The 11,653-nt window shown below is 38.2% G+C and overlaps 1 protein-coding gene across 2 annotated transcripts in view; it reads left to right on the top strand.

Annotated features, from left to right (window-relative positions):
* The window catches only part of FOCAD (focadhesin), a 323,158-nt gene that overhangs the window by 196,602 nt on the left and 114,903 nt on the right, over positions 1-11,653 (top strand). For both annotated transcript variants that reach the window (XM_055131110.1, XM_055131118.1), the window contains exons 16-18: positions 81-215; positions 2,181-2,231; positions 3,736-3,819. In XM_055131110.1, the coding sequence (XP_054987085.1) occupies positions 81-215; positions 2,181-2,231; positions 3,736-3,819 (270 nt within the window). The remainder of the gene's footprint in view (positions 1-80; positions 216-2,180; positions 2,232-3,735; positions 3,820-11,653) is intronic.

Below are 11,653 nucleotides of genomic sequence, written 5' to 3'. Positions count from 1 at the left end.
CAACATGCAAGGGAAGCACCTGATTTTCTGATTATCTCTCTGGCCCCAGCATTGATTTTTTCCACTGATTTGCTTCACAGGTTGTTTGCATTCGCTCTACTTGGAATGCTCTCTCTCCAAAGCTGAGTTGTGATACGAGACCTCTCATTTTGAAGACACTCAGTGAATTGTTTTCTCTGGTTCCTTCTTTAACAGTCAATACAGCTGAATATGAGGTATGCATTTGGAACTCAGTAAATTACTGCTTTGTTGGAAAGATTTGCTTTATAATAAACATTGAGAAAATATTAATAATCTTTTTTTTAGGAAAAGAATGTCTTAGCTCTTTTTTATTTCTGAGTACATGTTTATATCTTAATAGACTTTTAGCAATAAGGGGATATCTGTCATTATGAATTTTTCATCTTTAAGCTTTGTTACCGAACCAAGTTTTCATTATGAGTGCATGAAGTTAACAAAACAAAACAAAAACAAAGAATAGTGTCTCTAAAATTCAGGAGTTCTTGGGGAAAATTCAATTTAAGTTCCTGAGAAGACTTATTTAACATATAAACTTAATGTAATTTGTCTTTGCTCCTAGTTTTTCCACAAGGCTTTTATTTTAACATGTTCATATTTTATTTATTATTTATTCTCTTCAATAAGGATGATTATAATATCAAATTGTCTTAAGAGGGGAAATAATTTTTTTTTCTCTGGTGTATGGGCCATACTCCATAGTGCTTAGGGCTTACTCTTGGCTTTCAGGGATGACTAATGGCAGGCTCAGGGGACCACATGGGGTGCAGGGAAATAAACACATGCTGGCCTCATACTAAGCAAGAACACTGCCTGCTGTACAATTGCTCCAGCCCCAAGCACTGTAGCACAGATGACCCATTGTTCATCAATTTGCTGGAGCGGGCACCAGTAATGTCTCCATTGTGAGACTTGTTGTTACTGTTTTTGGCATATCGAATATGCCACGGGCAGCTTTCGAGGCTCTGCTGTGTGGGTGGGATACTCTCGGTAGCTTGCCAGGCTATCCGAGAGGGACGAAGGAATCTAACTCAGGTCAGCCGTGTGCAAGGCAAACACCCTACCCACTATGCTATCTCTCCAGAGGAAAAATAACTTTATAAACCACTTAGTATTTGTCAATATAAATAATTGAAATACTTTCATGGGGGTTGTTTTCTATAGGATTCATATAGTTTTGTTAATGTTTTCTTTAAATGAAATAGTGAATTCATCCATGTGCCTACTTTTGTTAACCATATCTCCTTTCACGCTGGCCTTTCTCTTCCTTTTCCTTCAAAGAGCAGTGAAAGATTTCCACTTGAAGTCTTGGTGAACTTTAGTTTGTCTTCGTTCTTTGCAGAATTGGATAAACTAGCCCTCCATAAGATTCCAGTTTTAGAAGTCCTTTACTTCTTTCAGGGAGGATCATGGAATGATAGGTCTTCTTATGATTCTAAATGCCACACAGTTAACGAAATCAAGTTTCAAATGAAATAAAATTTGTCTTTTCTCAGGACCTACCACAGTTGTTGGTACCTGCAGTAGGAAGTCATTAAAAGAGCAAATCTGCAGAGGATGAAGTGCATTTGCTTTCACACTGGGTTTTTGAGGTTAACGTGTGCCATATGCTGCACTGGCAGCTGGAGGAGGGGGAACTCTTTGGTATTTGATCAGGAACAGGGACATGAAAGGAGAATGACCATTTGTATTAGGACCTTCAGAGGACAGTAAGAAATGTCTGGATTTCTAAATCCCATTGTCTTCCTGTTTTTAAAATACCCATATGTCTTAACGCCTAAAAGGACAGAGAGAGTAAGAGGGATTGTGCCTGCCACAGAGGCAGGAGGTGGGAGGGAGTGGGAGCTGGGGGAGGGATCCTGGGAACATTGTGGGTGGGGAATGGGCACTGGTGGAGGGATGGGTACTTGAACATGAACTAAAATGCAATCATGAAAATCTGTAAGTCTGTAACTATGTCTCATGATGATTCATTAAAATAAAAAAATCATGTGTTTTATTGATGATTTTGTTTCTGAATATATTACTTTGTGAATGATTGGTATATAGAGATTAAATTGTTTTTTTTTTAGTAATTTTAATTGTCCTCTTGCTACTTTATATTGTTTACTCTTGCTTATCTTTGTCTTAAAATTTTATTCTGATGTTTGCCGATTTTTCAGAATTTTAAAGTTCAAGTTCTCAGCTTCCTTTGGACCCACACTCAAAACAAGGTATGCTCACAAGGGGTGTCAGTGAGACAGAAGTAAGCTAAGAAATCAACTGTGAAATAATACTCTTACGACAAAGAACACAACTCCTGTCAAATTACAGCTTCTTGATTTTAAGTGTATTCTGATTGTTAATAAGTGTATGTTTTAAATATTATTCTCAGGCTAGAGAGATAGCACAAGGGTTAAGGCGCTTGTTTTGCATGTGGCTTACTCTGGTTTCACCCCCAGAACCACATATGGTTCTCTGAGAACTGCCGCAAGTGATCCTTGAGCACAGAGATAAGAATAGTCCTTGAGCACAGCCAGATGTTATCCAAACTCCCTCTCTCCCTCAAAAAATTATTCCCAACTATGCAGCAGTTAGGAAAAATGAAGTCATGAAATTCGCTTATACATGGATGAACATGAAAAGTATCATGCTGAGCAAAATGAGTCAGAAGGAAAAGGACATAGAATGATTGCACTCATTTGTGGAATATAAAAAACACAATATGAGAAAAACTTATTCCCAGTTGTGCCTGTTAATAAATTTTCACCATAACACATGCTTCTGACACTGTGAACTTGACAGACGTGAGGGGCTATTGCTAGAGTTTGCTGGTTTTATGGTTCCTCTCCCTCTTTCTGCTTTGCAACTCTTCTCACCAATTGTATCAAGCAAACAAAAAGTGCACTCCCATTTTCAGTCATTTTCAATCAAGTGTAGAGATGAGGATGTTAGTATTGTGATGCCTGACTCATACTCTAATGAACTTAGATTCTGAAAAATAATTTTTGGTGGTAGGAGCCAGAGCATCAGAATCCTGAACCAGGACAGTGACTAAGCCCTCATATACCTTTCTCTAAACCAGACTGTCTCACCAGGACCTGAGCAGTTATGAACTGCTTTATGCATAATGTCCAGGCTAGGATAAACAATTCCATGCTTCTGATTCTCCTTGCCCAGATCTACTTTCTCTCTCTCTTTTTTGTTTTTTTTTTGCTTTTTGGGTCACACCCAGCGATGCTCAGGGGTCAGTCCTGGCTCTGCACTCAGGAATTACACCTGGCGGTGCTCAGGGGACCATAATGGATGCTGGGAATCGAACCTGGGTCGGCCTCATGCAAGGCAAACGCCCTACCCACTCCAGCCCCTTTCTCTTGTTATTTTAATATATTGTTTCTTATTGATTGAGTTTCTGTGATTTACAATACTGGAATGATGGTTTATCACACACATAATTCCCACATCTCATTTGTACATCATTTCCGTGCCCCCATCTCCCTTTCCCCAGGAACCCTAGTGTCCCTCCTTAAAACTCCCCCCCCCAACTTAATTGTGTGGCTCAATTCTCGAATTGTGTTGTTTTCTATTTTTAATTAGAACGGGTTCAGTAAGACTTGACCATCATTTCAAAAGTACTGACTATAGAACTTCAAGGATATGGCGGAATTCGTTTTTCTTTCTCCAGTGTTGTTTAATACATGTTGTTTCTTTTGTTTCTTTTATTTTTACTCTATCTAGGACCCAGTTGTAGCAAATGCTGCATATAAATCTCTCTCCCACTTCACTGCTGGAGAACACACCGTTCTTCATCTGCCTGAACAGGTAGGCCTTTCTCACTGTATCTTTGTACTCCTGGGCTTTGTAACCTGATTTATATATCTTCCTCGACACCCGCCCATACAGGACATTCTTTTTACCTGATAGATGTGTATGTAATTCTAGATATGTTGCCTATGAAGACAAGAATTTATATTCATTGTTTTATCTGGAAAAGAAGACGGTAGATGTATTAGATTTCAAAGATATGAATTTAAATCCCTTTGAGGCAGAAGAAATCTTGAGGTGCAAATGAAATCTTAAGTTGCCTGGGTATGTGGTTACATATCTGTACTCATGGCTTACTTTGGAAGATTTGTGCCATTGTAGGAACCTTGTTGCCAAGGTAGTGCACTGTCGTAGGACTCACATCTAGGTTTGGTCTGAAGAGACTAAAGTTTTACAACAACCAAGAAATCAGAGATCCTCCTTTATGATGCAGAATTAAGATACCAAATGAGGAAAAAATCCCACCATTTGTTAGTTTTGTGTGAAATGATATATAGGCTAATCCCAGACAACAAAATTAAGTTTTCTGTCTTTTAAGGGTTTATACATGTCATAACATTATTTTAATTCTTAGAATGAACTAAAAACATGCTGGTAACTTTCCAGTATACCCAGTCTTAAATTATTAAATCAAGTTAAGGAGTAAAGTGTCTGACTTCACATTTAGTGTTGTTCTCATTCAAATGCATACAAATGTTTATTGAATGCCTTTAGAATGTAGGGCAGGCGTTATATTTTTAAAAAGTTATGTCTAACATTTTCGTATTTAGTTTTCTTCTCATCCAAATGCATACAAATGTTTATTTAATGCCTTTAGAATATAGGACAGGCATTATGTTTTCAGAAAGTTATGTTAACTTTACTCGGAGCCTGCTCTTGCAGTCAAATGGCAAGATGTTTTGGTGTGAATTTTTTTGTGATTCTCAGACATTAAAATGGGTTGACTAGTTCTTTTGGACTTTAGGGAGAAAAATGCCAGTGGGAACCAGGTAAACTTCTGTTCATTGAATTGAATTGGATCCACCATCTCAGGGGGTGAAGATAGGCTCTTGTAGAACCAACTCGCAAGGAAGAAATATGTTCTTGCTTTAGTGAGTAGTCAAAGAAGTTGACTGGCTTGTCAAGTAGTTTTCACAAATGATAAGTCTTAAGACCAGGAATTTTGTGACACAAAACTGAAAGTGTGACTTCAGATTTCTCTAGGTCCACTAGTAACATCCATTGTCTCTTTGAAAACAAAGAAAAATGGAAATGAATTGACTACAGAAAATCGAAAAATACATTTTTTTTTGGAATGGGAGGGTCTCCAAGCAGTACTCAAGAGTGTACCCATGAATGCAGCAGCACTGTTCAAGAACTGCAGTGCCTGAGACCACCAGGGCCATACCCAGCAGTCCTCAGGGGCCACTAGGACCCACTCAGCATCCCAGCATCCCTGGGGACGCCAGAGCTACATTTAGTGATTGTCAGGGGCCACGTGGCATTGGAGATCAGCTGGGCTGGGACTAGTACTGTCTCCCAGGGACCTCGTCTTATTATTTTTAAATGGATCATTGTCAGTAACTTCTGTATTCTAGGACTGTGTTACTATTAAAACATTTGGTGTTCAGAGTTTAATATTAATACTAAACTCTTTAAATACTTTTGTTTGTATTTTTCTTTTCTTAAAGTTAGATTCTTCTTCTGATTATATTGGTTAGAATTGATACTGTGGGACTGGAGAGATAGTTTAGTGGGTTTGGTGCTTGCTTTGCATGCAGCAGACCCAGGTTCAATTTCCAGCAACTTGATCCCCTGAGTCCACCAGAAGTGATCTCTGATCATAGAGCCAGGAGTAAACCCTGAGTACCAATGGATGTAGCCATCCAAGAAGATATGATATTCAGTTAAGTGTTATCTGTCGAATACTAAATACTTGTCTTTTTTGGAGGGGAGAGGTGGTAATTTAAGCCACACCCGGTGATGCTCAGGGGTTACTCCTGGCTCTGCACTCAGAAATCACTCTTGGCAGGGCTCAGGAACCATATGGGATGCCAGAGATTGAACCCTGGTCAGCCACATGCAAGGTGCGTGCACCCTACCTACTGTACTATGACTCAGGTGCTAAATACTTAATTTTACTTTTATGTATCTTCTGATTTTTGGGTACCATAAATACTAATGAACCTATAAGTTGGGGTTTCTGGACATTGGGTTTTTACAATTAAATCAGTGTGAAGAGTTTTTAAAAGCGACCTCTGGAGCTTATTCATTCATTCTTGGCAGTACTTTTTCAACTGATTTTTCTGCCCTAATAACCCTCTTCTGGGCTTTGACTCATTCCCCAAAGTAACCACCATTCATTGTGGTGAATGTTTCAACTGGGATTATGTCTTGGGAAGATATAAGTGCCTTAGAGAGTCTGTCTCGACACCCTGTGCCTGGTGTGAAAGAGGACCTACTCACCAGCAGAGAATCGCTGCCTCCAAGGCTGCATCATATATTTCTATTTTTTATTGATTGATGATCTTCGATATGACTGTTTGACTCTTCAAGGACTAAAAGTCCAGAAAGTGGTCGGTGTGGTTGATATCCCAAACAAACCTCCAGAGGCCTTGTGTTCGAGACTATTGACAATATTATGAAATTTCAACTCATTTTCAATAAAAGTGTAATTATATCTCCCCCCCCAAAGTTCCTACAAGGGAGGGCCTTTAATATTTAATATAAATGTAAAATATGTAATGTGAAAATTTAGACTTTTCTTTGTTGTCCAACGTTACTATATTCTAAGACACTTTGTTGTACTGACAAAACTTAAGGTTAACTAGAGTAGGAGACTAACACCCAAGAATAGTAGAAATAAGTACCAGGAGGTTGACTCCATGGCTTGGAAGCTGGCCTCACATTCTGGGAAAAAGGCCGCTCAGATAGAGAAGGGAACACCAAGCAAAATGTGGTTGGAGGCCACCTGGGGGAAGGGTGAAGCATGCTGAATGTAGACTAGAGACTGAACACAATGGCCACTCAACACCTTTATTGCAAACCACAACACCTAATTAGAGAGAGAGAACAAAAGGGAATACTCTGCCACAGTGGCATTGTGGGGTGGGGGGAGATGCAATTGGGGGGGTGGGAGGGATGTTGGGTTTATTTGTGGTGGAGAATGAGCACTGGTGAAGAGATGGGTTCTTGAACTTTGTATGAGGGAAACATGAGCACGAAAATGTATAAATCTGTAACTGTACCCTCACTGTGACTCACTAATAAATAAATTAAAAATAAAAAAAATCTTAAGGTTAACTGCCCACCTTTTGGTGAAAGTGTGTCTTCTCTCTCTCTCTCTCTCTCTCTCTCTCTCTCTCTCTCTCTCTCTCTCCCTCCCTCCCTCTCTCTATCTCTCTCCATTTGTGGGAATTTGTCAAATCTTTTGAACGAGTAAATTGTGAACTTAAAGTAGAAATTTTCAAATAGAATATCATGCATTTCTATCAACATGAACCCTTTTATAAGTTCTACTTCCTTTTCATTTACTAAGAGAAGACTTCTTGGATGAGAATCAGTTTAGACTATGAGTAAATAGCTTTGTAGAACAAAAAGAGAAGAGTGGCAGACATCAGAGAAAGACTTAGGGTTGAATGAGACATATGTTGTAGGAGACATGAAGAATATTCCTTAAATGGTATAGCTGACTGAGGTGTTACATGAATTAGGGTTTCAGTACAGAATTTGTTAACTCACCTACTTGTCATTGGTGGTTAGGAAATTCTGTGGGTTCATTGAGATAGACTATTTACCTCTATAGGCTTAGTAATTAATTCCTGGATATATACTAGATGGAACCCGTCTTAAAAGGTAGAATGTTGAATGAATTCATTTCTTGGCTTAAAACATGCAAATCTAAGATTGTTAAAGATAAAATGTGTGTATGTCAGGGGTTTCTTTGAGGACCTGTTGACTCTTAGGTTTAAAATGAGACATGAATGATTTTCCCCATTACGTTTGTCTTTCTTTTTTCTACTTTAGCTTCTTATCTTTTATCCCCTGAAAAGGTTAACAGCAACAAAACATCAGCAAACAAACCACAGCCATAGAGAATACTCTTTCTGGTAAATCAGTGCTCAAGAAACATTTTTGTATAAGATTGACTTTCCTCTTTGACTCCAGTTCATTAAAACATTCTTAGCTGTTTAAAAATTAAACTTTTTATTATAACAATCTTCAGTTAGATTGCGTTGTTGATTTCTGGAGTTAATTTTAGAAGTGAATAATATAGAAGCACTCATTATACATCTCGGGTTGGTATTAATATGATATAACCTGTTTAGCTCTGATTTAAGTGAATGTCACTGCATTCATCAAAAGCCGTTTCTCTTTTTAAATCAATTTATGCAGATACTTAACATGTTCCAAATAAAATCCACTATTTATGCACAAGCTCCTGGATTTTCATAGGTCACTGACACAGAAAGGTGGTTGCAAGGTAATCTGGCTCAAAATCCATGGTGAGGCATTTGGTGGATAAGTTTTTTAATATTCAACTTGAAGCATATTTTAAAAGCAATTTTGGATTCCTAGAGATAACGGCGTAATGATGGAGTGGCCGTGACTTTTGTCATCACCCCATATTTATGAGTTTATTCCTTGGTCTCAGGCACATCAGTGAGTTTGATCCCTGTACCACAGAGTTTGATTCTCTCTAGGCTGCAACAAAGTCTTCAAGTAACAAAACCCAGACATCACAGCATTGTCAACAGTAGTGAAGGAACAGAAGGGGAAATTTTCAGTACAGGATAAAGGTGGAAATGACAAAAATATAAAAGTAATTTATCCACTTCTGACAGAGGCCTGATTTATCCTTCAAAAATTTTTAATGAAGTTTGGCTATAACTAGATGAGTTTTTATTGCTATGAGTGTGTTTGTGTGTGTATATTGACACATAAGCAGTTTTCATTTTTGAAATTTGCTGTTTCAGTTTTGAAACTGGTTGTTCTGGCAGCTAATATAACTGCCTCACATTTGCATTTTTTGCAGGAATTTTTTCACAAAACAATTTTCCTTATTTGTGCTCACATTGATTTTAATTAGTTGTTTTACTTTAATTTTGGGCAGAAGACTGTGGCTAACACAGGGGAGCGGAAAATAGTTCTTTACAGGTAAACTGGAGGATGGATGTAATGGAACCAAGGTCTGACAGGGGGCTGATTTGTTTAGGAGCAACTCACCTTTGAAGAAATAAAATTGAAGGACTAATCATATTCTAAGTGAGTAGGGTATATTTTTCTATACTGAAATTACGGCACATCTTATAATTTTCTTGTTAAAATATACTTATCTGTAAAATGCAGAATATGCTATTTATCACACAACAAATAAATGAACACATGAATTCAGCTAAATGAATGTAGAATTAAATAGCTTAAGATAGATGATTAGAGCAAATTTTTCTTTTAGTTCTAACCTGAAGGTTTCTCTTTGGTTCCCAGAAATATAGATTGGCTCAGTGCTGGTCTCATTTTGAGTGATTTAAATTGACTTAGCAGAAAGACCATCTGAATAAGTTATATATGTAAAAAAAAAAAAACTACACCTTTAAACCAAATAATTCTGGAATTGGAATCGTTTTGGTCAGTGAGAATAACTTCGACTCCAGTTTAGCATTCTTCCAAAGGTGATGCCAGCTGCATTTCTGCTTCCGTCACCCTTCTTACACTTAAGCTTTTGTTGAACTGCTCTCTTCCACTGTTGCTTTCTCTATTTTCTCAGGCTTACCTTCTATTACCCCCAAGTCCTCTCTCCCCATTTCTCTCAGTCTTTTTCCTTCCTTCCTTCCTTCCTTCCTTCCTTCCTTCCTTCCTTCCTTCCTTCCTTCCTTCCTTCCTTCCTTCCTTCCTTCCTTCCTTCCTTCCTTCCTTCCTTCCTTCCTTCCTTCCTCCTTCCCTCCCTCCTTGCATTTCACAGATATAAAAAAGGTAAAAGAATGCTGGTGTAAGTTAATGCTTGATATAGAAATATATGTAGTAGGATTCTAATATCCATGACCAGGGAAAACAGGGGTTAGGAGGACTGCTCAGTGGTTGGAACTGACCACAAGTGTATGGGGGGCTGAGGGTAGGTGAGATAGAGAAGAGACCAGTATGACAATAATAGCTGGGAATGATCACACTGGACAAGATCTGAGGGCTAAAAGTAGGTAAAGGGGTATTCTAAATAACCTTTCAGTAGCAATATTGCAAATCCACAATACCCAAAAGGAGGGAGAAAGGTGGGGGAGAGAGGGAGAGAGTAAGGGAGGGAGAGAGAGAGACAGAGACAGATGGAGAGAAGAAAAGCAAAGCACCTGCCATAGAGGCAGGCAGGTGGAGGGGTGGAGGGGTGATGGGAGGGAACCTAGGGATACTGGTGCTGAGAAATGTACACTGTTGGATGGATGGGTGTTGGAATACTATATGACTGAATCCAATCTTGAACAGCTTTGTAAGAGTCTATCTCACAGTGTTTCAATAAAGTTTTTAAAAAATTAATTAATTTTAAAAAAAGATAATGCTTGACAAAACTACAATCTGACAAAATCCAAGTAGTTATGCAGACGCATAGACACTTGGAAAATCCTGCTTACTGAAATGAAAGAGTTTGCAAAAATCCCAGGACTTTCTGATATGTATTGATATCTACAAATACTCTCCGCCTATGTGACGTGTTCATTATTTTTATTGTTGTAATAATGTCTGGTTCTGTCCTCTGAGAATTAGGTGTCAATGCTGAATCAGAATTAAATCTTGTCTTGAAAAGTGCTTGGGTAGTGAAGATGCTTTCACCCCTCCTTTCTAGCGAAGAGAACACTAGTTCTGGTTGAAAGAGTTCATTGGAGTTGAGGTTATTATTCTTAATAGAAGCATTTCCTCTCAGTTTTCTTTCATCCCCCTGCAAGAATCCTGACTCAGTGCAGTTCCTAAATGGAACAGTGCTTTGGGGACCTATGAAGAAGGCAGTCTGCAGGAATAGTCAATTATTTCTAAAAATAACTCCGGGAGACATACTAATGGTAATGACTGGGTTCTGGTGCTTTATGGTTATAGCAACCGCTTTCATACATTTTGATTTCCCCCCATAATGCTTAATTATCTCCATGTGGACATTAAGGTGGTGTCACTGAACGTATTAAAATTTTAATTAATTGCCTAACAGTTATATATCTTGTGGAAACTGCAATACTAATATTTTTAAAAAAAATTTACCTTAGATTCCAACAAACCCAACTAATAACAGAGCAACCACAAAAGCTGCAGGTTACAGATTAGATACAATGAAATATAGCTACCAGTTATAAATTTATTGTTTTCTTATTTTGGGGCATAATACAACTGAATCTAAAAAAAAGTGAATGAAACCTGATCTTTATTGTCTATTCTACTGAAAATATATTTATTTTGCGAGGGGGAAGGCCTACCTGGTGATGCTTGGGTGATTCCTGGCTCTGTGCTCAGGGATCCCTCCCAGCAGTGCTTAGGGGCTCATGGGATGCTGGAGATCAAGCCTTGGTTGGCCTTGTGCAAGGCAAGCGCCTTACTCACTGTACTATCTCTCTGGCCCCCACTACTAAAACGTTTAAGATTTTTCAAAGATATGATTGGGCTTACAATTTTTATACTGTATTCAGACATGATAAATGTTTAATCAATAAACTTAGAAGTTTAATATATTTAATATGTCTGTGTTTGCATTTGATTGTTTAATGATGTAAGCACTGTAGCACTGTCATCCCATTGTTCATCGATTTGCTCGAGTGGGCACCAGTAAAGTCTCCATTGTGAGACTTTACAATGGAGACTTTGTAACAGTTGTTACTGT

This window comes from Sorex araneus, chromosome 1, assembly GCF_027595985.1.
Source record: "Sorex araneus isolate mSorAra2 chromosome 1, mSorAra2.pri, whole genome shotgun sequence".
NCBI lineage: Eukaryota > Metazoa > Chordata > Mammalia > Eulipotyphla > Soricidae > Sorex > Sorex araneus.
The sequence above is the reverse complement of the archived record's forward strand: the minus strand, read 5'-3'. Positions and strand labels throughout refer to the sequence as shown.